Consider the following 25,787-nt stretch of genomic DNA (forward strand, 5'->3'; position numbering starts at 1 on the left):
ACACACACAAAGAAAGGCAGAAAATAAGGAGCAGAGAAATGAAAGAACAGATGGGACCAAGAAAAAACAAACACTAAGATGGTAGGTTTAAACTCATCCATGTGAATAACTGCTGTAAGTAAATTAAAACTTTCCATAAGAAAGCAAGACCTATACATACGATAATTACAGGAAATACACATTGGAAATATAAAGGCATAGACAGGTTGTGAATAAAAGAGTCAAAAAAGGTATACCATGCAGACTGTAAGCCTAAGAAAGCTGGAGTGGTGACAATGTTAGGCAAAGCAGATTTCAAGACAAAAAATATAACCAGAGATAAAGACATTCTATGATGAGTCATTTCTTTGGAAAGACAGAATAATTCTAAATGTATTTGTATCTAATAACACAGGTATAACAATTTTCAAGGTACAAGAAGTAAATAGAGGAAGAGTTAAAGAAGAAACAGACAAAACCACAATCAATTGGAGATTGTAACTTTCCTCTCTCAGCAATTAATGGAAAAAGTAGACAAAAAAATCAATAGTGATATAGAGGATTTGAACTACACTAATATAGTGAAACCAAGAGATCTCTGTATGTTAAAGAAGTAAGATTTAATTATCTTGACAGCTGTTATGTGAAACACCTCTTTTCTAGATGATACTTGATAAGCAACGTCTTACTGTATAAATTTTGATGTAGTGGTGACTGGAATATGTCTGTAGCGATTCAGGAAATCAATCAACAGTTGCTCCCATGGACCACTTGGGGTGGGAGCCCTGGGGTCACAGAACAGTCTTCACGCTTTAGGATGTCTTGATGCACCTGTGTTGTGAAATACTTACTTATTAATGTGACAATATAGTATAGGCAGAAACTCTGATCTTTTCTCTGTTAAACTATAATAAGAAACTATAACAGCCTCTCCACACTGGTTGAATGATTTCATCTCTTGGGGTCAGATGTGCAAGCCTTCTTCAGCCAAATCCACAGTTTCCTCCAATGTTAATTTCTGGGCAGACAGCAAAACTCGGTCCCTTAGAACAAGGTTACTAGACAGGGCAAATAGAAATACAGAACTCCCAGTTAAACCTGAATTTCAGAAAATAGATAATTTTTTACTATGGGACATAACTTACACTAAAAAACTATTCATTATTGGTTTGAAACTCAAATTTAACTGGGCCTTCTGTTTTCTACCCTACTTAGGAAGGGAAATATATTCTTGCAAGGAGGCTGGCTAAGCAGGATGTAAGCAGTTCGAATTAAGATGCCAAAGTCCCATAAACACCTGCCTTCAGAGTGCTGTCTCCTCCCTGGCGACCAGCTATATTCCTTGTAAACTATGATGGGGGCAATAAGAATATGAGGGCAATAAGAAGATATGGACAGTAGGAAGATGGGGGCAATAAGAAGATATAGGCAGTAAGATGATGGGGGCAATAAGAAGATGTAGGCAATAAGAAGATGGGGGCAATAAGAAGATATGGGCAATCCACCGGAGGGCAGACAGCACAAGCAAGAAGAACTACAGTCCTGCAGCCTGTGGAACAAAACCACAGTCACAGAAAGACAGATAAGATGAAAAGGCAGAGGGCTATGTACCAGATGAAGGAACAAGATAAAACCCCAGAAAAGCAATGAAATGAAGTGGAGTTAGACAACCTTCCAAAAAAGAATTCAGAATAATGATAGTGAAGATGATCCAGGACCTCAGAAAAAGAATGGAGGCAAAGATTGAGAAGATGCAAGAAATGTTTAACAAAGACCTAGAAGAATTAAAGAACAAACAAACAGAGATGAACAATACAATAACTGAAATGAAAACTACAATAGAAGGAATCAATAGCAGAATAACTGAGGCAGAAGAACGGATAAGTGACCTGGAAGACAGAATGGTAGAATTCACTGCTGCAGAACAGAATAAAGAAAAAAGAATGAAAAGAAATGAAGACAGCCTAAGAGACCTCTGGGACAACATTAAATGCAACAACATTGGCATTATAGGGGTCCCAGAAAGAGAAGAGAGAGAGAAAGGACCAGAGAAAATATTTGAAGAGATTATAGTCAAAAACGTCCCTAACATGGGAAAGGAAATAGCCACCCAAGTCCAGGAAGCACAGAGAGTCCCATACAGGATAAGCCCAAGGAGAAACATGCTGAGACACATAGTAATCAAATTGGCAAAAATTAAAGACAAAGAAAAATTATTGAAAGCAGCAAGGGAAAAATGACAAATAACATACAAGGGAACTCCCATAAGATTAACAGCTGATTTCTCAGCAGAAACTCTACAAGCCAGAAGGCAGTGGCATGATATACTTAAAGTGATGAAAGGGAAGAACCTACAACCAAGATGACTCTACCTGGCAAGGATCTCATTCAGATTCGATGGAGAAATCAAAAGCTTTACTGACAAGCAAAAGCTAAGAGAATTCAGCACCACCAAACCAGCTCTACAACAAATGCTAAAGGAAATTCTCTAAGTGGGAAACACAAGAGAAGAAAAGGACCTACAAAAACAAACCCAAAACAATTAAGAAAATGGTCATAGGAACATACATATCGATAATTACCTTAAACGTGAATGGATTAAATGGTCCAACCAAAAGATACAGGCTTGCTGAATGGATACAAAAATAAGACCCATATATATGCTGTCTACAAGAGGCCCACTTCAGACCTAGGGACACATACAGACTGAAAGTGAGGGGATGGAAAAAGATATTCCATGCAAATGGAAATCAAAAGAAAGCTGGAGTACCAATACTCACATCAGATAAAATAGACTTTAAAATAAAGAATGTTACAAGAGACAAGGAAGGACACTACATAATGATCAAGGGATCAATCCAAGAAGAAGATATAACAATTATAAATATATATGCACCCAGCATAGGAGCACCTCAATACATAAGGCAAATGCTAACAGCTATAAAAGAGGAAATTGACAGTAACACAATCATAGTGGGGGACTTTAACACCTCACTTACACCAATGGACAGATCTTCCAAACAGAAAATTAATAAGGAAACACAAGCTTTAAATCACACAATAGACCAGATAGATTTAATTGATATTTATAGGACATTCCATCCCCAAACAGCAGATTACACTTTCTTCTCAAGTGCGCATGGAACATTCTCCAGGATAGATCACATCATGGGCCACAAATCAAGCCTCAGTAAATTTAAGGAAATTGAAATCATATCAAGCTTCTTTTCTGACCACAGCGCTATGAGATTAGAAATCAATTACAGGGAAAAAAACTTAAAAAACACAAACACATGGAGGCTAAACAATACATTACTAAATAACCAAGAGATCACTGAAGAAATCAAAGAGGAAATCAAAAAATACCTGGATACAAATGACAATGAAAACACGATGATCCAAAACCTATGGGATGCAGCAAAAGCAGTTCTAAGAGGGAAGTTTATAGCTATACAAGCCTACCTCAAGAAGCAAGAAAAATCTCAAATAAACAATCTAACCTTACACCTAAAGGAACTAGAGAAAGAACAAACAAAACCCAAACAGCAGAAGGAAAGAAATCATAAAGATCAGATCAGAAATAAATGAAATAGAAACAAAGAAAACAATAGCAAAGATCAATAAAACTAATAGCTGGTTCTTTGAGAAGATAAACAAAATTGATAAACCATTAGCCAGACTCATCAAGAAAAAGAGGGAGAGGACTCAAATCAATAAAATTAGAAATGAAAAAGAATTTACAACAGACACCGCAGAAATACAAAGCATCCTAAGAGACTACTACAATCAACTCTATGCCAATAAAATGGACAACCTGGAAGAAATGGACAAGTTCTTAGAAAGGTATAACCTTCCAAGACTGAACCAGGAAGAAATAGAAAATATGAACAGAGCAATTACAAGTAATGAAATTGAAACTGTGATTAAAAATCTTCCAACAAACAAAAGTCCAGAACCAGATGGCTTCACAGGTGAATTCTATCAAACATTTAGAGAAGAGCTAACACTCATTCTTCTCAAACTCTTCCAAAAAATTGCAGAGGAAGGAACACTCCCAAACTCATTCTTTGAGGCCACCATCACCCTGATACCGAAACCAGACAAAGATACTACAAAAAAAGAAAATTACAGACCAATATCACTGACGAATATAGATGTCAAAATCCTCAACAAAATACTAGCAAACAGAATCTAACAACACATTAAAAGGATCATACACCATGACAAGTGGGATTTATCCCAGAGATGCAAGGATTCTTCAATATATGCAAATCAATCAATGTGATACACCATATTAAATAATTGAAGAATAAAAACCATATGATCATCTCAATAGATGCAGAAAAAACTTTTGACAAAATTCAACACCCATTTATGATAAAAACTCTCCAGAAAGTGGGCATAGAGGGAACCTACCTCAACATAATAAAGGCCATATACGACAAACCCACAGTAAACATCATTCTCAATGGTGAAAGACTGAAAGCATTTCCTCTAAGATCAGGAACAAGACAAGGTTGCCCACTCTCACCACTATTATTCAACATAGTTTTGGACGTTTTAGCCACAGCAACCAGAGAAGAAAATGAAATAAAAGGAATCCAAATTGGAAAAGAAGAAGTAAAACTGTCACTGTCTGCAGATCACATGATACTATACATAGAGAATCCTAAAGATGCCACCAGAAAACTACTAGAGCTAATCAATAAATTTGGTAAAGTTGCAGGATACAAAATTAATGCCCAGAAATCTCTTGCATTCCTATATACTAATGATGAAAAATCTGAAAGAGAAATTAAGGAAACACTCCCATATACCACTGTAACAAAAAGAATAAAATACCTAGGAATAAACTTACCTGTGGAGACAAAAGACCTGTATGCAGAAAACTATAAGACACTGATGAAAGAAATTAAAGATGATACCAACAGATGGAGAGATATACCATGTTCTTGGATTGGAAGAATCAATATTGTGAAAATGACTATACTACCCAAAGCAACCTACAGATTCAATGCAATCCCTACCAAATTACCAATGGCATTTTTTACAGAACTAGAGCAAAAAATCTTAAAATTTGTATGGAGACACAAAAGACCCCGAATAGCCAAAGCAGTCTTGAGGGAAAAAAACAGAGCTGGAGGAATCTGACTCCCTGACTTCAGACTATACTACAAAGCTACAGTAATCAAGATAATATGGTACTGGCACAAAAACAGAAATATAGATCAATGGAAAAAGATAGAAAGCCCAGAGATAAACCCATGCACCTATGGTCAACTAATCTATGACAAAGGAGGCAAGGATATACAATAGAGAAAAGACAGTCTCTTCAATTAATGGTGCTGGGAAAACTGGACAGCTATATGTAAAAGAATGAAATTAGAACACTCCCTAACACCATACACAAAAATGAACCCCAAATGGATTAGAGACCTAAATGTAAGACCGGACACTATAAAACTCTTAGAGGAAAACATAGGCAGAACACTCTTTGACATAAATCACAGCAAGATCTTTTCTGATTCGCCTCCTAGAGTAATGGAAATAAAAACAAAAATAAACAAATGGGACCTAATGAAACTTAAAAGCTTTTGCACAGAATAGGAAACCATAAACAAGATGAAAAGACAACCCTCAGAATGGGAGAAAATGTTTGCAAACGAATCAACGGACAAAGAATTAATCTCCAAAATATATAAACAGCTCATGCAGCTCAATATTAAAAAAAGAAACAACCCAATCAAAAAATGGGCAGAAGACCTAAATAGATATTTCTCCAAAGAAGACATACAGATGGCCAAGAAGCATATGAAAAGCTGCTCAATAACACTAATTATTAGAGAAATGCAAATCAAAACTACAATGAGTTATCACCTCCCACCAGTTAGAATGGGCATCATCAGAAAACCTACAAACAACAAATGCTGCAGAGGGTGTGGAGAAAAGGGAACCCTCTTGCACTGCTGGTGGGAATGTAAATTGATACAGCCACTATGGAGAACAGTATGGAGGTTCCTTTAAAAAGTAAAACTAGAATTACCATATGATCCAGCAATCCCACTACTGGGCATATACCCAGAGAAAACCATAATTCAAAAAGACACATGCACCGCAATGTTCATTGTAGCACTATTTACAATAGCCAGGTCCTGGAAGCAACCTAAATGCCCATCGACAGACGAATGGAGAAAGAAGATGTGGTACATATATACAATGGACTATTACTCAGCCATAAAAAGGAACGAAATTGGGTCATTTGTAGAGACGTGGATGGATCTAGAGACTGTCATACAGAGTGAAGTAAGTCAGAAAGAGAAAAACAAATATCGTATGTTAACACATATATGTGGAACCTGGAAAAATGGTACAGATGAACCGGTTTGCAGGGCAGAAAGTGAGACACAGATGTAGAGAACAAACGTATGGACACTGAGGGGGGAAAGCAGCAGGGGGGTGGTGGTGGTGGTGGGATGAACTGGGAGATTGGGATTGACATGTATACACTGATGTGTATAAAATGGATGACTAATAAGAACCTGCTGTATAAAATAATAAATAAAATAAAATTCAAAAATTCAAAAAAAAATAGACCTTATTTAACAAGAAAAAAAAAAAAGGAAGATAGGGGCAGTAAGAAGATGGGGGCAATAAGAAGATATGGGCCAAGGGCTGCAGAGAAGGTCGCCTTTTTATTTAAATATTTTGATGATACACATACAAATACAACATTTCTCCTGTAGGACAAATGTAAAAACTAATACAAATCACCCTTTCAGGAACAAAGAAAATCATTTAGAAAATGTGGTGACTTTATACATAGGAGACATGTTAGGTTTTTTAAGCCTGTCTGAGGAGGAAATTTAAGACCAAGTTTTGTTTGGAGTACATAGATCACATTCACATTTTCACACAGTAGTGATATTCTTGTTGCAGACTTGGCAAAAAATAACTACTAAGTCTATAATGAAAAAAAAAGCAAAAACAATTAGTACGTAGAGAATAAAAAATTTATAGCATGGAACAGTGACCTTCATTTTGGCCACAGGCTTATGGTGTCTAAAAATATTTGCCTTTTATTCATACACATCAGTGGGAGTAAAAAAGTATAAACCTTTTGCATAACACATTTTTAGAAGTGTGCCACAAAATGAATTTTTAGAGATTCATTTTCCTAGTAAACATATTAAAAATTCATGAAATCACAGCCTTTAAAATTTATGGAAATTATTTTGTTGTGGGGGATATTTATATAATTGATTACTGATATGCACTTATACTTTGAAACCTGAAGTGGATCATTTCTTCAGGGAGCAATAAAAATACTCTATTTATTTGGCCAAAACACCCAAATCACTTTTCAGAAAGAAAGGCATGATGTACAAATTGAGGTCAGCTATACAATATTTAATATTCCATGTAGTAAGTCATGACCAGCTAGTCAATGACTTTGAGATATGGAATAAATCATAATTTCAAACTCATAATTATAGAAATTATAGGGTCTTTCAGTATTTTTTGCAAGTATAGATAAAAGAGAGTAGCTTCTAAAATTCAGTTTAATTCTACAAATATTGATTTGGCACCCATGGTAGGCACTGAGGATTTATAGCAGTGAAAAGGGTTGTTACCACCGTGTATATAGTTAATTTAGATGTACTAAATTAGAAGATAATGTATCCTGAGTTTTTTAATAGTATATTATTCCTATAAAAAATAAAGTGATTTTATATTTATGAATTTCGCCCTGAATTACTCTACTGAATTTGAAGTATTTAATATTTTCATGATTATTGAGTGACAAAGGGAAGGTATAATGCTATTTTTGAGGTCATACAACACACGCACACACACATACTCAGAGTCCAGTGCACACACACACACACAGTTACGTGCACAGAAACACACAATGTGTGTTCTTACCGTGTCAGTGTTCCAAAATTCAATTAACCTTACGTGGATTGAAGGGCCTCTAGTTTTAAGGAAATCAAACAAGCCAAACGGGTCACTCAAACTGTGCATGTATCTTTGGATAAGTAAATTGTTGATAATCTTCTAGGTGCAGGAACGTATGGAATACAGAACAGCAATGTTAAATGTTAACGTGGTAGGCAAAGAGGCCCACTCAGTTTCATGGGGGGCTCTATCGGATGGCTCATGAACTGGACATTTTGTTAACTTGATAAAATTCTTAGAAACCAGATTTACTCTCTACTTAACTTACTTTGTGAGTACTGTGAGTACTGTGAGTACTGTGAGTACTGTTCGGCCGTAAGTCACTCAAAGGCACCTAAGTCACAGCATCATCATCGTGCCCCCTCAGTAAGCCCTGGGGCATTTCTGAATTGCACTCCTAGAAGCTAAGACAGTGAGGCTCTCTGCATATTAGTGACTGAGAAAAATTTGCAGCCCAAGGTATATGTGCCTCTTACATCTGTAAGGCTCATGAAAAGCCAGGTCCTTTGAAAACATGAAATGAGTCACTGCTAGCTAAACTCTGGGGCAGTGTGTGGTTAGGAGAAGGACTGCTGGACTGTGCCAGGCTTGGAGACCCTGGTGGAAGATGTGGTTATCGTATAATTAGAATGACTAGACTCCTCGAAGCCCGAGTCTGGCAGAGGGCCCAGGACTCCAGCTCCAGAAACCACAGTCTTTTTGGCCATTACAGAGGTTTCGGCAGGAATCTGGTAATTAGATTGCAGAGTGGAAGCTGGTGTCAGCACTCTTTCCCTCACTGTCACGTTCTGTCCTACGGCTACACTGCGCGCGGCCAGAGGGGGCTGCACACTGGAGCTGGGGGCGAGGAAGCGCTCTCTTTCCCGCACCATAACATAGTGTGCATCGGGCAAGTGCGGGGTGCCCTCCAGGGGGCCGGGTGAGCCCCCGTGAGGCTGGATGACTCTCTCAGTAACCACGATGCTACCCTCACTAGCGTACTGCTGCTCTCCCAAGGGGGCCGCCGGGGCATAGACCCGCTCTGTCACCATCAGGCCTTCGGACCGTCTGGGGTCCGGGACCACACTGCTCAGTGGCACCGTGGAGCCTGTGGCATAGGAAGTTTCTGTCACTATCACGTTACCAGAAGCCAACGGATCTGAAAGTGGTGCAGCTACCTTTTGAGCCTGCCTAGAAGACACGGATTTTTCAGTGATTATTTCCTGAGTGACTTTCTCTGTGTTTGCTTCATGCAAAGGTTTTGGAACTTGAAAGCTGCTACCAGAGGGATAAGTATTCTCGGAATTAACCCTGGTTTGCTCATAGAATGAATGTGAAGCTGCCTTCATGTCTGTTTCTCTCACAGGTTTTGGCCTCTGCTCGATTTCCATATCCATCTCTATATTTTGACCCAAGCAAACTTCAGCGAGTGTCTTGAATTTCAATCCTAAGTCATCTAAGAAGCTGTCATCTAGCTCTCCTTCAATAAAACTGCAACAGCCAATGGAACCCTGGAGAGAGTCAGTTTCTTCCTGAGAGTAAACCAGAAGGCAATCTTTGGCTGCGTGAATGTCATCTTCCTCGGTATAAGAGGCAGCTTTCTAAAACGGAAAGAAAAACAGGCATATAATGAGTGACGCACTTCCTTTAAGAACAAGACTCTAGATTCCTGCTCAAAATGTTTAACCTCGGTCTTGTAGTTAGACAAGAAACACCAGAGAAACACAAATTGAAGGACATCCTACAACAGGACTGGCCTGTATTCTTAAAAAAAATATATCATGAAAGATGAGAAAGGCAGAGGGCACTGTTTCAGGTTAAAGGAGACAGAAGTGTCATGACAACTAAATGGAAAGCAGGGCCCTAGACGGGAAAAACAGCGGCTATAAAAGACATTATTGGGATAACTGGCTAAACTGAAATACGCAATGTGTCACTGTTCAATCTCTGTACTGTGGTAATGTAAGAGGACGTGTGTGTGGGTGTGTGGGTGTGTGGGTGTGTCTGTGAGAGAGAGAGAGAGGAGAGTGACAGAGGGACGAGGGAGGGAGGGAGAAAAGGCAAAAAGTAAATGTGGCAAAATGTTAATATTTGGGTAATCCAGGTAAAGAGTATATAGGAGTTCAAACTTTCTATTATTCTTGCAAATTTTCTGATGAGTTTGAAATGATTTCCAAATTAAAAGCTGAGCACACATACATAATCAAGACTGGTTCATGCATGATTAGAGCAGAGAGGGGAAAAGATACTGAAATAAAACAGGGCACCAGAGTGGAGCCTGGCAGTGAGATAGGAAATGGACGAGAAGTGCTCTTCCTTGACACTGACCAAATCACCATTTCCCCGTCTACCTGGGGGCGGGCAGATGGTATGAAAGAAGGGAGGATGGGAGGGTAACAGAAAGTGGGACAGCACTCAGGTAATCTGCAGCCATGCAGAAGGGAGGGGACAGAAATAAACTGGCCTCTATGGAAGCCCATCCCTTCGCTCCTCTCAAGGGTCCTTCAGGTCCCTAGCAATCTGACTCTGCCCATCCCATTCCCAGGCATGACCTGGTTCTCAAGAGAAGCTTCTAATTCCTAATCCCAGGCATGAGCTTTCTGACTGCATCCCATCATCTTTCCTGCAACTTTCCTTCTAATTTTTTATGAACCACCTCAATAGTGAACCAAGTACTTGCCTTCAAAAGAAAACACTTAAACGGACATAACAGATGGTGTTTTTTAGGTCATATAGTCTCTCCCCTCCCACCCTACCCAGCGCATCTCTATCAAGTCCGCTCCTGCAGAGGGACAGCACTTTCTGACCCACTGACATCAGCCTGGTCATGTGACTCGCTTTGGCCAATGAAATGTGAGTGGGAAAAGGCAGTGGCTTTGGGGGTCATTGCCAGGTTTGGCATTGCTCTGTTCCCTGCGTCCCAAGGATGCCAGCTTCCTGGGCACAAGCTGTGCTCTCAGCACACATCTTGGAATGCGGACCACATGGAGCAGAGCAGAGCTGCATCGAGGGGCAAAAGCATGAATGTGGGAAATATGCCCTGGTGAGAAGCAAGATCGTGGGGTCATTTGTTGTCACCACATAACTGAGCTGACTGACTGACCCAGTGGGTCACACCTCTCCTTTCTCATTGCCTGTAAGCCTTCTCTTAACGAAAGGAACAATGTCCCATTTAGATCCAAGAAAATGATTACCCTAATAACATCACGTTCACATAGAAATGTCCCCCCCCTTTCCCCGCCAATACATAAAACCCAACACTTACTTCAGTGAAATAACTTCTTAAGAATTCCTCGTTCACTGCCACCGCAGCTGCTTGAGCTCCGGCCACTTCTCTAGAAGCTGCTGCGGCTCTCGTGGTCCGAAGGGTTTCCGTGGTCATCAAGGCTCCTGTTGTCCCTGCAACCTGGGCGGCGCCCCCTGAGACGAGGCTTCTGTATTCTTCCCATCGGCCGTCCACCTCGGACATCTCATGCTGCCCTTTGATAAAGGGAGCGGAGCTGCTTCCTTTCACGGTAGCATCCTTGGTTGTCACAGCTCCTGTCTCACCGCCTACAGCTGCACTGTCTCTGTGGTCTGCCCCTAGAAGAGGCACCACTGCCTGTGAGAGCAAACACAGCCGAGTCCCGGATGGTCAGTACGCTTGGTAGAAGGACCTGAGCTAAGTGAGCGTATGCAGGGAATAAGATATTTCTGCAGAGGCCAATTAGGAAAACTTTGCTTGAATGACTGCTGTTTGAGTCTTCTGAAGATCTCCGCTCTACCTTCTGGTTTTGTTAGCTGATTTTAATCCAAGGAGAAAACAAAAAACTTTAAAGTATGGTCTCAGTCCATTCACTCTACTGGCACCAGTGGCATTTCCACTTTCCTCTAGAGTTTGATGCCTTCTTTTACGGTTCTACAACACTTATTTTGTTTTATATTCTGGACACATGGCTGCCCCAAATAAAGACTACCTTTCCCAGCCTCCGTTGCTGCTTGACTAAGTTCCGGCTAATGGGATTTCAAGTGGAAATGGTGCATGCAACTTCTGGGACGTGTTCTTAAAAAGTGGTTCCTCATTTTTCTTCCATCTGCAGGCTGGAATGTGGGATGGTAGCTGGTGTCTGGAGGGTGGGGCCAGCAGGAGAGTGAACTCCTCCATGGAGGAACAGGAGAGAGGAGGAGCCTGGGGCCATGCCATGGAGGAATCATCACATTGGTCCCAGACGGCCCATGTTTATATTTAAGCCACTGTTACTCCGAGTTCTCTGACACTTGATACTAAATCATATCTTATTAGGCAGGATGCTTATGGCAGATGATGATGAAGAGACCCCCGGGTGAAGATGCAATAGAGAGATGATGGGAGATGGCTATTAAATAGGTAGGGGAGGGGATTTTGCAACATTTTACAACTGTCATGGGGGTTGTGGGCGCCCCTCTGCTGGCCCTATGCATCGCGTGGAATGGAAATGGAGAAGCACCTGGCTGTGGAAGACAACCATTTAATATCGGGACAAACATCTCTACCTAAATCCCTACACACTCTTCCTCTCTTTAACCTTTTTTCTACATTCTCGGTGTCACTACCCGATGCTTCTTCTACATTCTCTGTAACTTAGGACCTGTCAGGGTAGAGCAAAACCACCTCAACTCTGTCCTGGCAACAAATACAAAGTAAGTTGTTATTCGAGCCCTGTGTTTAACGAAGGCATGTGAATGAAATCTGTAGAAATCACTTTACTCTCTCATGACCTAAGGTGTTAGAAACACTTCCCAAGGCCCCTTTAAAGCAGAAAAGAAGACATGTTCTGTTGACATCTGATTATCTGACCTTGTCTTCAGGTGGTGCCCCTTCGTTGTTCCAAGGATGCAGCATCTCTATGGTACCAGGGATGGGGGTAAAGTGTTTGGCACCCTTCCCACAATGGCACATCAGTAGTAGAAGTGGTACAACTGGACAGAAACAAAATTGAGTACAGAGAAGGTTAGTCTCGACAGATTTTCAAATTTATGTCGCATAATTTTGGAATTTGCGTATCTCTTCCTGAGTTCAGTCTTCACTTATTTACAGCCCTATTTTTCTGTTTTTCTTTTCTTACTCTGATCTAACGTCACCAAGCCTGTTTCGGGTGAGTTATACCTAAGCCTAAAGGCAGGATGAGGGAGTCTTACGGATTCAGGGTTCTTGGCCATCACAAAGACTGTGGTCAACAAGTGGAACACCGAGACTGGATTTGATACTATCCAAATCATCAAAACCAACTTAAAGGCTTAAATTTTTGGTTTTTTTTTAAACCACTTTAATTTTTAATATGAGAAAATTCACCATCTAAAATATATATATGTGTTAAAAAAGAAATCAGAAGTCCCTAAGGGTAGAAAAGCTTTAATATATTCAAATATTCGAGAACATTAGAACTTCTATAATACTGCACCACTTTACCCTAGAGTAGAATTTGGCAGAAGGCATGACTCACTGAGGTTCCAGTTAACCTCTGAATTACCTAAGTACTATTTTCTAAAATGATTCCACATTAAAAACCCTTAGAATATATATAACATTTCATCTAGAAGTTAATAAAATTTCAGAGCTCCCTCCTTCAATTTTATTCTACCTCCAGGAGGAAGTAAAGGCCAATGCTGGCCCCTTGATCAACAGAGTAAAGAATTAACCACATCTGCAAGCAGCCCACCCCAAATTAGCTTTTATTGACGCTCCCATGTGGCAGGTTCCAAGGAAGAGCTGACTGCTCCCTAGGATCCTTTTTATGTAATAGTCACAATAGTTACTATGCGTAATGAAAAGACTGAAATCAGCCAGGGGTAATTCAACAAATGTTTATCAAGTGTCTGCCATGTGCGAGGCACCATGTTAGGTGCTGGGAAATCTGAGGTGAGAAGGCAATGCAAGGAATCTCCAGGTAAAAGATGTAGTCCTGCCCACCTATAAACTTGGTAAGCTGAGACAAGTCATTTACCACCATGTCTGTATTTTTACCCATTAAATGGAGATGATGGTATAAAAGTGCACTATAAACTGTTGAGTGCTGTGCATTCAATTGAACATCTACTAATGGCTTTGACAAGCTCGTCTTCTGACACTGAAATAACTGAGGCTGCCTTGGAGGCAGTTCTCTGCCCATGAGCAGTGGTCAAGTGGACTCGTTCCACACGACCCCAGGCTGCAGTCTTCTGTTCTTTAGTGAAAGGAAACCCAAGGTCGTTGGAGGGCGTGCAGGGAGGGCAGGGTTGGTTGTCACTGTTGGGAAACATACAAGAGCCCAGAGGGTCTGGCTCCTGTTGGTGCAGGTGAAGGGGCAAGCCAAGCAGAGGGTCTGGGGAGGTGGAGCTCTGACAAGATGAATGTGAAAAGCAAGGATCGATGGGAAAAAGATGAGTTTGTAAAATAACCTTGTAACCATAATCTAAATGCATGCAACAAATCTTTTCTGACAGCTTTCTATGCACAAGGTGCTGTTCGCGGCACTGGGTATGGAAGAACAGACGACATCACTATCTCATGCAGAGCTTATCAAAATGGAGACACCAAAAAGGTTTAGGTTAAAAGGTTGTTGAAGAGCATGTACAATAACCTTGGTTATTTAAATCAGGAGATGATACATTCTTATAAAACAAAATTCTGAAGAGCACTTCAATAACTTTTGGTGAATTTATCAATGATCAATCCTTGCTTCCCTACTCACCCTCAATAGCATTCTAGTGTGATTATAGAAAAACGAAAGAAATCAATGACTACCGTAGTAACAAAATACTAAAAAAAAAAAAAACCCTAAAAAGGCACTAACGTTACTAAAAGAGCTAAAGTGTAGCTTTTAAAATACTAACATTACTAAAAGAGCTAAAGTGTAGCTTTTAAAATACTTACGCAGCAAGAGCAGAAGGGCAAACATTATAAGCGCGATTGCTGCAGGCCCAAGGCCAACGGAGGACTCATACCACATTTCTACACAGCCACCGCCTTCCACACACTTGCAGACTGTGAGTTTAAGGACCTGCTTTTCAGGGCAGCTGAAGCCTTTACTATCTGCAATCAGCAAGCGAACGTCACTCCTCCCAAGCGTTGGTTCCTTTTGTTGCAGTAGCACGCTGGTACCTGCAAGGCAAGATAAAAAAGGAAATAAAAATGAGTGATTACCAAGGAAGGGCAAGATTAAATTACAGAAACATTCTTTTTTAAAATTTATTGAGATATAGGGACTTCCCTGGTGGCGCAGTTTTTAAGGAACCTCCATAGTGTTCTCCATAGTGGCTGTATCAATTTACTTTCCCACCAACAGTGCAGGAGGGTTCCCTTTTCTCCACACCCTCTCCAGCATTTGTTGTTTGTAGATTTTCTGATGATGCCCATTCTAACTGGTGTGAGATGATGCCTCATTGTAGTCTGCCTGCCAGTGCAGGGGACATGGGTTTGAGCCCTGGTCTGGGAAGATCCCACATGCCACGGATCAACTAAGCCCATGCACCACAACTACTGAGCCTGCGCTCTAGAGTCCATGAGCCGTAACTAATGAGCCCTCTTGCCACCACTACTGAAGCCAGTGTGCCTAGAGCCTGCGCTCCGAAACAAGAGAAGCCACCGCAATGAGAAGCCCACGCACCGCAACGAAGAGTAGACCCACTCACCGCAACTAGAGAAAGCCCGTGCGCAGCAACAAAGACCCCACACAGCCAAAAATAAATAAATTAATTAATTTTAAAAAAAATTTATTGAGGTATAGTTGATTATATTATATAAGTTTTAGGTGTACAACACAGTGATTCACAAGTTTTAAAGGTTATACTCCATTTATAGTTATTATAAAATATTGGCTATATTCCCTGTGGTGTACAATATATCCTTGTAGCTTATTTATTGTACCTCTTAATCCCCTACCCCTATCTTGTTCCTCCCCACTTCCTTCTCCCCAGTGGTTAACCACTAGTTTGTTCTCTACATCTGTGAGTCTACAGAAACATTCTTTAATAGCTAATCATTGTTAGCTCCAGCTAGAAGCTTTATTATTTCATAACTTCTCTATTGAATTCACACTGTGTGCTTGATGAAACTAGTCCACATATGCAGGTGAATAGCAAAGGATCAGATCTGGACATACCTTCCTTTTATGATGACTAATGTTAACAAATTTGTGTGGTTTACCAGATGCTAGGAACTCTTCCATTACTGGGATACAGTGACAAACAAGTGGAAAGTTAAATGACATTTCCATCGAATGACCCTTATTTTACTATTTCTTTTTTTTAATATGTATTTATTTATTTATTTTGGCTGTGCTGGGTCTTAGTTGCAGCACCAGGATTTTCGTTGCGGCATGAGGGCTCTTAGTTGCGGCATGTGGGATCTAGTTCCCGGGCTAGGGATTGAACCCTGGCCCCCTGCATTGGGAGTGCGGAGTCTTACTCACTGGGCCAACAGGGAAGTCCCCATATTTTACTATTTCTTAAAAGAACTTTATTAAGGCAATTTTCAAACAGATGTAATCCAGGAAAGAGCATAATTAACTCCCATGGTACCCATCTCCAGCTTTAATAATTTTCAACAATGGGCCAATCTTGTTTCATCCAGTCCCATCCTTTTTGTTCCCAACATTGTGTATTTGAAATTTTTCAAATTTCACTGTATATATGAAAACCTGAAAGACTATTACAATGAATATTGATAAACCCTTCATAAATTGTTTACATTTTACAACAATACTTTCTACATGCACACTTTTTTCCCCCTGAACTATTTCAAGGTAAGTTGCAGACCTCATGACGTTCTTCAGCATAAATCTTCTAAGACCAAAGGATATTAACCCTCTCAAGAAATTCATTCTTGATATAATAATATATTTAATATATAACCCATATTCAAACTTTTCAACTGTTGTAAAAACGCCCTTTACAGTTCTCGCTCTTACTCTCTCTGGCTTTTGTTTTTTGTTTTTTTATGATCCTGGATCCAATCAAAGATTATGCCCTGCATTTAGCTGTCACCTTAGTCTCTATTAATAATCTATAACAGTCCTAACTTCCTTTTGGCCTTTCAAGACTTTGACCTTTTTGAAGTCCACTTATTTTAAAGGATTTTCCACAGTTTGAGTTTGTCTGACTGTTTCCTCATGATTGGATTCAGGCTACACATTTTTGGCAAGAATATTACACAGAAAGTGTTGTTCAAATGACCTTTTATCTTATTTTTTTAAAAATGTGACTGGTGGTTATTTAAGAAATTTTCTTTCAACATGAATAAAAATAATGACCAGTTTTCCCATGAGTAAAAATAACGATCAGTTAGAATAGCTTAAAACTTTTTCTAATATATGTATAACATTTATTAAAAAATAATTTACTTGCAAGGTAAAGATGGATGAATACAAAGATAAAAAATGAGGTGTTTGGGAGGTTTTTTTGTTTTATTTACTTATTTTTGGAAGTAAGAGACATCCTCTTCTCATTTTAAGGTCCATATTTTATGGAATTTGATCTCCAAAGCTAGAACTATACTTATTAAATCATCCCCAAAGCTCTGGAGAACTGAGGAAAGCATCTAGTCATTCATTTAAGGAATATGAGCTTATTAAAAGAAGTATAGGAAAACATGGCCTGGAAGAATATAACTAAATTCATGATTGGCTCTGAGGGGAAAGATGGAAAGGGGAGGAAGGGCACAAAGGGGACTTCTACTTTGTCAGTGATCATTAAAAAAAAAAGGCCTGACTCAAATGCGACAAATTGTTAATATTCTTTTAATTCTAGGTGGGAGGTACAAAGGTATCTGCCTTATTAAGTCTCTGTAATTTTCTGTACTTAAAACATTTCCCAAATAAATAAAACAGTTAGGAGCTATTTATTATCATGATAGTTGGTCGATCATCTCATTATACAGCCAAGGAGAAAAAAGCCTGGGTTACAGAACCCTATCTCTCTCAATTGTCTAGATATATACAGTATAAGCTCAGTGACTTCCTGTTATAACACTCTAACATGTATCTGTATCCTAAGGAGTTTTATGTTTCTAAGGCTAGGAAAAAATTCAAGAGCCCATCAGATTCAAACATCTTTATCTTTAGACAGAAAATCCATTGTGTATCTGGAAAGGCAACAGAGCATAAAGGTAGTGAGTAGAGACTCCACAGCTAGAGTGCTTGGGTTCAAATACTAATTCCAGCTCTTCAACTAGCTGTAACTTTGAGAATGTTAGTTAAACTTTCTGCACCTTTGTTTCCTCATCTGTAAAATGTTGATGACGGTAATGCCAAACTTCTAGGGTTGTTAATATTAGTAAAGTGCTTAGACCAATGCCTGGCATTTCCTAAACATCACGTTTCTTAGATAAAAATAAGTTAAGTCTTGGAATCTCAGCAAGTTCAATGCAAAACACATTTACTATCTTAGTCAAAGAAAGGCAAACTCCAATCAAGCAGTCAGCCTAGGTGGGAGTCCCAGACTGCTGTGAGTACAGAATGAGATAATGTGAGCCAGGGGACCAACCCTGTCATGAGTCTTGAGGCCTGTGACTTAATTACCATAAGAAGAATCATCTGGATGTCTGCATCCCAGGGCTCATGCTAGTTGAAAACTTGATCTTAAGTAACCTCAATTAATCAAGATGGTGATTGTCACCCTTACTGGGGAGACCACTTGAGTTAACCAACAATATAACTATCTTTTGCAAGTGAGTACATAAACCCTAAGAAGATTCAGAATTAAGTATAGGAATATTTAAACAAACTAAAGACTTAGTTTTAATATTTTTGCATTGTAAAGAAATTATTTGCATTTGCTATTATATTTATACACTTGTAATATTTTAAGGACAATTAGCCCTATTAACGTGACAGCTTTGTAACTCCAATTTAAAATGTGTAATTATCTTACTAATTTAGATTTATGGTTTTAGGTTGAAATATCACTGGTTTGTTCAGTATTGGACCATTGAAGAGGATTTCAGGTTTGATGTATTTATAAGTTAAATTTACTGGAACTTTAGAGTATAGGAATCACAAGAAAGTTTTATTTGTTCATTCAGATCATTGAAATACATAAAAAGGATGCCAAATATACTAAATTTATAAATATATTGAAATGTTAAAGGTGTTTAATTTGTAAATTGGACCAAACATGATTCAAAGCCTCTTAAAATGACTGTAAAATTTGCTAAGCCTAAGAAAACAATAAACTTAAAAGTTAAGAAAAATTGGGGTATTACATTTAAAACTTTTCCGAAACGAGCACTACCTGTTTAAGACAAAAAGAGTCTTCTGGATAGATTTTTCTACATTTGAAACCACCTTGAAGGAAGCCAATAGAGCACGTCAATAAGGGGGTATGTCCCAAGATACGGATCTATGCACACGTCCTCTTGGCATGGGGGCCAAGGGGACAGACAGACTCCTTTCCATGTTTTGTCCATCACTTACCAGCTTTGTGACTTCAAACAAGCTATCTAACTCTAGTTAAGCCAAAGCTTCCTCAGCTGTAATCAGGGAATAATGTTATGGGGTAAGAAGTAAACAAGATAATGCATATGAAGGGATAGCAGAGTGCCTGGCACATGGTGTATGTTCGGTAAGAGTTATTTTTAATGGAATCATCGTTACCGTACATCAAGAGTTTTAGAAGGCACCTACTCTGATTGCTGTGCTTAGAAAGGAAATATTCCTCAGCTTATGAGACAACTACTTCAAGAGCGATTTGGAGAATACCCAGTTACCTTAAAGATATTAGATATCTATTCTCCTTCACTCTCTCCAAATAGGGTATTTATTATTAGGCAGATCAAAGACACTATGCCTGAGGTTCAGATCCTCATTTTATAAACTCAATTGTATTGGAAATATAATTCATGCAAAGAAAAAAGCCTGTATTATAAGGATTTTAGATTTCTATCATGTTTAAACATACAGTCCAGTGATTTTGCTTACTTTCTCGGCTTACTATTTTCCACCTTTCTGCCATTCCAGCTGGTTTGTCAATGACAGAGAAACTGAAAGGCCAGCTGTTTTGGGGTCCGTCCAGGTCCTCTGCGGTCACGTTCACATATTGCACGTCATCACAGACCGTCTGCACAGCGTCGACCAGTGTGGGACAATTGTCATTGATGTCTTCAACCATGATAGTAATAGTGCCAGTGATGGTTTTTCTAGGATATTCTTAAAAATAAGAAAAAGATAATGTATATTCTGGTTATACTGCTCATATGGACATAGTTTGAATTCTCTTGCCAATTTGGTAAGGAGAAGGTAGTAACCAAATTAGGATGCTTTCTATCTTAGATATGTTTTCATATTCAGTTCAAGTAATATCTTTTAATCCACTAAATAAGTAGAAATGTGACAGTTTACCCATTTGGCCTTCCTACAAGATCAAAACAAAGGTCTCTGATGCTGGAAAATAAAATCTAAATGCACATAACCAAGAAAAAAAATCTATTTAATAACTTACCTTCTGTCATAGCCAAAATCTTTGCAGTGTATGTACCATTTTGGACATATCTGGATTCATAATCAGGAATTTTTACAAGTCTAATTTCAGAGGTGGCAGAATTCACAGAGATCCAATTGTCTATATCTTCAAATTTGGCGTATCTGTTAGAAAGCAGACAAAATTAATTTTGAGTTCTGGATAAAATGAGACTATCTACAACTAATATCTACAACTCTTTTAAGCTTAATTTCTGCTTTATTATATATGTTCTTATCCCAGGCATTAGTTTGGAATGTTTACAAATTTCTTGAAACTATCCTAAAAGCCCCTCTGTTTACTGTGTATCACACCTACTTTGGACCCTTCCTTATTTCTGTAACATACCCAAGACATACGTGCAAGGGCGACGCCCTTGCCTACTCACCCGGGAGGTTTACGAGTTGCTCTTCAGTCTGTCTTACAGCTTTCAATCTAGTTTTCCTTAAATTTGGAGTTAACCTTGGAGGATAACTTAGTCACCCAACAAGAACTCGTGGAGAAAAGCAGTTTTACAGTCTATTATTTATTAGCATATTATTAATATTTAAAAATATCAATTTAAAAAATCAATGACTGCCTTAAATGGAAGTACTTTAAATTTTGGGATATTGTTGATTGTTCAGAGCAATAGGCTTCTTTCAGTTAGAAATGGTTAAAAGTGAAAACAATGCTGATAAGGTGATTTCTGGGTTTATGCCTTCAAAGCAAAGGAGAATTAGTGCAAAAAGAGACAGCTTTGGGAAGGCAAGGAGAACATTCATAGTACATTTTCAGAAATATATGTAATTTAATACCATCGAGTTTAAAATGTATCCAAATACAAATATAAACCAAACATATGAGAATTTGATTCAACCAATCATATTAATGATTTATTTTCTATTAAGTGGCTGTTTAGGCATACAAAAATGAGGGGCTAATATATGGCAATATTTGTTTATAGTGACTATTTAAAAAAATTTCAATTATACACTCGAACTAAATTTTCCTGTCTTTTAATATTTATACCAGTAAATGATGATACATTTGGATTTTCACAAATATTTCTGAATTTCACGGCTGGAATTTTAAAGCTTGAACTTAGCTGCTGTCAATGTTTTCCCACATAATGCTTATAACAAAGACAAAGTTAAAGTAATAAGAATCACATTGCACAATGGAATGTTTTGTGTGGTCTCATTTAAGGGATTTTCTGTTTTCTATTGTGAAAACTAGACACCATTCAAAGTAGGATAGCAGCTCACATGTCATGTCAAATATCCATAACAACTGATGCATATGAATAATCAATAAAATAGTAAATTATGACAAAGTCAAGAGACTGATCCTTCTGCCGTCCTTATCAACATTTCTAAATTAGGCGAATACTGGAAAATTATTTCACTTAGCTGTACCTCTCATTCCTTATCTGTAAAATAGTAGGTTTAAATTAATCTTTAAGATCATTCTTATTCTAAAGTTCTGTAAGTGTATGCTAAAAATAAAATACTTTTGAGGAGTAAAGAAACATGGTTCATTATTTTTCAAGGAAGAACATATGATCTTTTGATACAGTTGTAACTCTTACTAAAAACAGCAACCAAAATTAAATAGTTAGATGGAAATAGAAGTTTCAATAGAGAGTCACAATATTATTGGAGGATAATTAATTAGAACATCTAAGCCTCTCAGGGGACAGCGTGAGGAATCATAAGGAACACTCTTTCTCAATTCCGGGGATTTAGGTGGGGACTGCCTTCTTAAGTTTAGAGCCATGGAAATAAAAACTAGACTATAAAACTCGAGAGAAGCTGGACTGGTTCCTGAAGTTAAGGTGGGCAAAAAGGGGTCACCAAGACATTGCAGAAAACACAATGGAAGCTGTTTGTTAACATTATTTTGGAAAAAGGTCACTTGCTACTATTGGCTGATGAATTCCATGAAAAGGAGATTCACTAAAAGGAAAGAGATTGTTGAAGAGCTTCCTCCATATTCCCATTCATGCTATGGTTGCCCATGCATCTAAATACAATGTTTCATGAGTGCTGGCACCCAGGGACATAGGCTTAAGGAGAGTGAAGCAACCGACAACTCTGGCACCGACAGCAGGAAAACATAGAAGCTGTTGTGTCTTGGGTGGCAGGTGGGGATTCTTAAATTCAACCAAATAACTACAGCTAGGTAGAACTTCATAAATAATAGCTCTGTAGAGAGTCATCTTTTGATGGCATGGCTCTGAGATCTAAGATGTAAATTCTCTTTCTCTTTTTAGCCTTCTCTACCCAGAATTGTTTTGAGGTGAGCAACCCAGTCTCTGCCTCATACTCGGGTGGTGGAGGGAAGGGGATCCTGGGAAAACTCCTCTTTGCCTCTCAGTGACATGTACAACTCTAGGAAATTTAATCTATAGACCTTTGGGGGATTATAATGGCGGGCCTCGAAAGAGTGAAGTGTTAAAATTTCCTTACGATTTTTGAAAATAGGCATTCAAAGTCATTTAAAATGAGGAAACAATATTCATAACTATCTCTTACTTTACACGGGCTACTTGTCCAGTGTCGCCGTCAAAAGCTTGAAATTTTCCCATTATTTGGCTTTGGCTTGATTTTTCCACGCTCTCACTAGTGTGAAATCGGATTATGCTGCTTTTAAAATAAATGCCTTCTTTCACATTTTTCACTTTGACTTTGATCGGAATGGATGTAGGCTTATATTTATTCTTAACTGATTTGTGAAAAGCTGCTTTGTTAGTGACAAAAATGCTGAAGTCAAGATTCTTCATTTCTTCATAATCTACTTCCTAGAAAGGCAAAATCAAAGGGAATACTTTTAAAAGGGAAAACAACTAGAACACACATGTGTGGTTTTAGTGTCAGATTATAGTAATTTAAAACATGAAAAATACAGCAGTACTGAGTAGTCCAACTCTTATATTGGTACCATGTCATTAAAAAGTCTGTCAATTTTGATGTTCATAAATGTTAAGGATGTTTAGGAAGCATCCCCAATTTATTTCAGGTCAAAATCATTTAAAATGTATACATTTTTATTTTTAGCAATCTGAAGTGATTTTTTTTCCTTAATAAAAAAAAGTTAATGGACATCCAATATAAGTTAATATTCCTTAAAATGTGTTCCAGGGGTTTGTTCTGATGAAAAGGGCTACATAAGTAGCTGCAGCACTGCCAGCTCTATCCCATGGCATATCATAAAACCGAGACCTCCTGTAGAAAAAACAACTATTTGGCTTTGTTAAGCCCAGGGATTTTCAAATTTGTTTAAACAGAGAATCTAACCCCCTCCTTTTTAGCATAATGTCTATTAATATCTGGTTTGCTATTAATGCCATAAAAGATTAATCCTCCTGTAAATACTTTGATCTTTGTGAATTGTGGTATTTATTAAGTACATTTGATATAATCAGTTTATCACTCTATGCATATTTTATGTTCCAATTTGTCCATTTCCTTTTTTACAACATTTCTATAGTATTCTACTATTTAGATACACTTAATTTACTTAGCCATTCTGTTATTAGGCATTTCGACTATTTGCAGTTAATACTGCTCTGAACGTTTTTATACAAATTATTTTTCCCCTGTTGAGCTACAGAGGGAAGAAGTACCCAGTCAAAGTTTATGTAGGTCCTGTTGCTTTTTATTTCTAGTGGTCCTGACCATTTAGATGTACTGACTGACCATTTTTGCTGTTTCTTCAGTATATCATTAAATATATTACATGTGTTTACATGAATTACTGCAACGTTCACTTTTGTTTTTGGATGATTTATTACGAAATCCGTTTTCCTCTCTATAGAGTTCCGGATATATAACTTCTGCCCCCTTTATTATATGGGTCACTGTGGTGTTGGGACAATAACACAACACAAATTGACTACAGAAAAATACACTCTTTGTGACTGTAGAATCCTTGTGAAAGTTATTGTCTTTTTAAGTTGCTCTTGCGCTTCACACACTTATTTTGATGGTATGAAGTATGCCGGATGAGAAATAAAATCTTTCAGCCATATGTCATTAGTATTCAAAGACCATGGAAGAACAAGACAGTGGTAAAAAAAAAAAAATGAGCTAGGTACTAGCGACATAAAAACTGTTTCATAGTGTTTGTTATAAATAGCCAGCGTGGGGCTTCCCTGGTGGCGCAGTGGTTGAGAGTCTGCCTGCTAATGCAGGGGACACGGGTTCGAGCCCTGGTCTGGGAGGATCCCACATGCCGCGGAGCAACTAGGCCCGTGCGCCACAACTACTGAGCCTGCGCATCTGGAGCCTGTGCTCCGCAACAGGGGGGGCCCGCACGCCGCGATGAAGAGTGGCCCCCGCTTGCCACAACTGGGGAGGGCCCTCCCACAGAAGCGAAGACCCAGCATAGCCAAAAATAAATAAATAAAAATAAATAAATAAATAAATAAATAGCCATTGTGCTCCAAAGGTAATGGAAAAATTTTCAGCATCAAGAGCAATGTATGAGGGCATATACCTCTATTTTTACAACTGTTAGCAAATTTTATCACTCCCATTTTTGCTATCTTCAATAGCATTAAAGATACTAAACTTATTTGTTAACACAGCTGAGGCTTTTTCTCATGTGATGATTCACTATCTCTGTTTCTACAGTTTAAAGTATCTATTCTTCTCCTGTATCTTTTTTAGACTGCTTTATTGAGGTATGATTTACCTACAATGAAATTCACCCATTTTAAGTGTAAAACATGAGGATGTTTCATAAGCCTATATGGTTTTGCAAATATCAAGGCTGTTGGTTTTAGAACACTTCCATCACTCCCCAAAAGTTCCTTTTTGCCTATTTGTAGCCAACTCACAACCCGCCCCAAGCAACCACTGATCTGTTTTCTTTATAAGCTCTTTTTGCCTTTTCTAGAAATTTCACACAAATAGAATCATACAGTACATAGTATTGTGTGTCTGTATAAAGTATGTTTTTGAGGTTCATCCACATTGTAGCATGTATCAGTACTTCATTTCTTTTTATTGCTCAAGAGTATTCCATTGTATCAATAGACCACATTTTATCTGCTCACCAGTTGGTGGACATTTGGACTGTTACCAGTTTTTCATTATTATGAATACAAGCCACTATGAACACTTGCATGCAAGTTTTTTTTTTTTTGTAGATGTATGTTTTTATTTTTCTTGGGTGGATACCTAGGACTAAATCATTAGGTCACTGGATAACTACTCTATGTTTAACTTTTTATAAAACTGCCAAACTGGCTCTACCATTTAATGTTTCCACTGGCAATATATAGGAGTTCCAGTTCTATATTCTTGCTGATACTTGGTGTTGTCAGTCTTTCTTTGACTGTAGCTCATTCTAGCAGGTGTGCAGTGGTAGCTCACGTAGTCTTAATTTGCATCTTCCCTAATGACTAATGATGTTGAGTATCCTTTATGCCCACATTT

General features: G+C 38.4%; 1 protein-coding gene across 1 annotated transcript in view; it reads right to left on the reverse strand.

The window, feature by feature from the left end:
• Positions 1 to 6,652: 6,652 nt before the first annotated feature.
• DSG2 (desmoglein 2) overlaps positions 6,653 to 25,787 on the reverse strand; it is a 48,470-nt gene continuing 29,335 nt past the window's right edge. The window contains exons 9-15 of the mRNA XM_082415998.1: positions 22,881 to 23,146; positions 20,347 to 20,489; positions 19,827 to 20,054; positions 14,786 to 15,013; positions 12,731 to 12,852; positions 11,180 to 11,515; positions 6,653 to 9,515 (exon numbers count right to left, since the gene is read on the reverse strand). Of these exons, the coding sequence (XP_082272124.1) occupies positions 8,493 to 9,515; positions 11,180 to 11,515; positions 12,731 to 12,852; positions 14,786 to 15,013; positions 19,827 to 20,054; positions 20,347 to 20,489; positions 22,881 to 23,146 (2,346 nt within the window). The 3' untranslated portion in view covers positions 6,653 to 8,492. The remainder of the gene's footprint in view (positions 9,516 to 11,179; positions 11,516 to 12,730; positions 12,853 to 14,785; positions 15,014 to 19,826; positions 20,055 to 20,346; positions 20,490 to 22,880; positions 23,147 to 25,787) is intronic.

The sequence above is a fragment of the Balaenoptera physalus genome (assembly GCF_965194825.1).
Source record: "Balaenoptera physalus genome assembly, chromosome: 12".
NCBI lineage: Eukaryota > Metazoa > Chordata > Mammalia > Artiodactyla > Balaenopteridae > Balaenoptera > Balaenoptera physalus.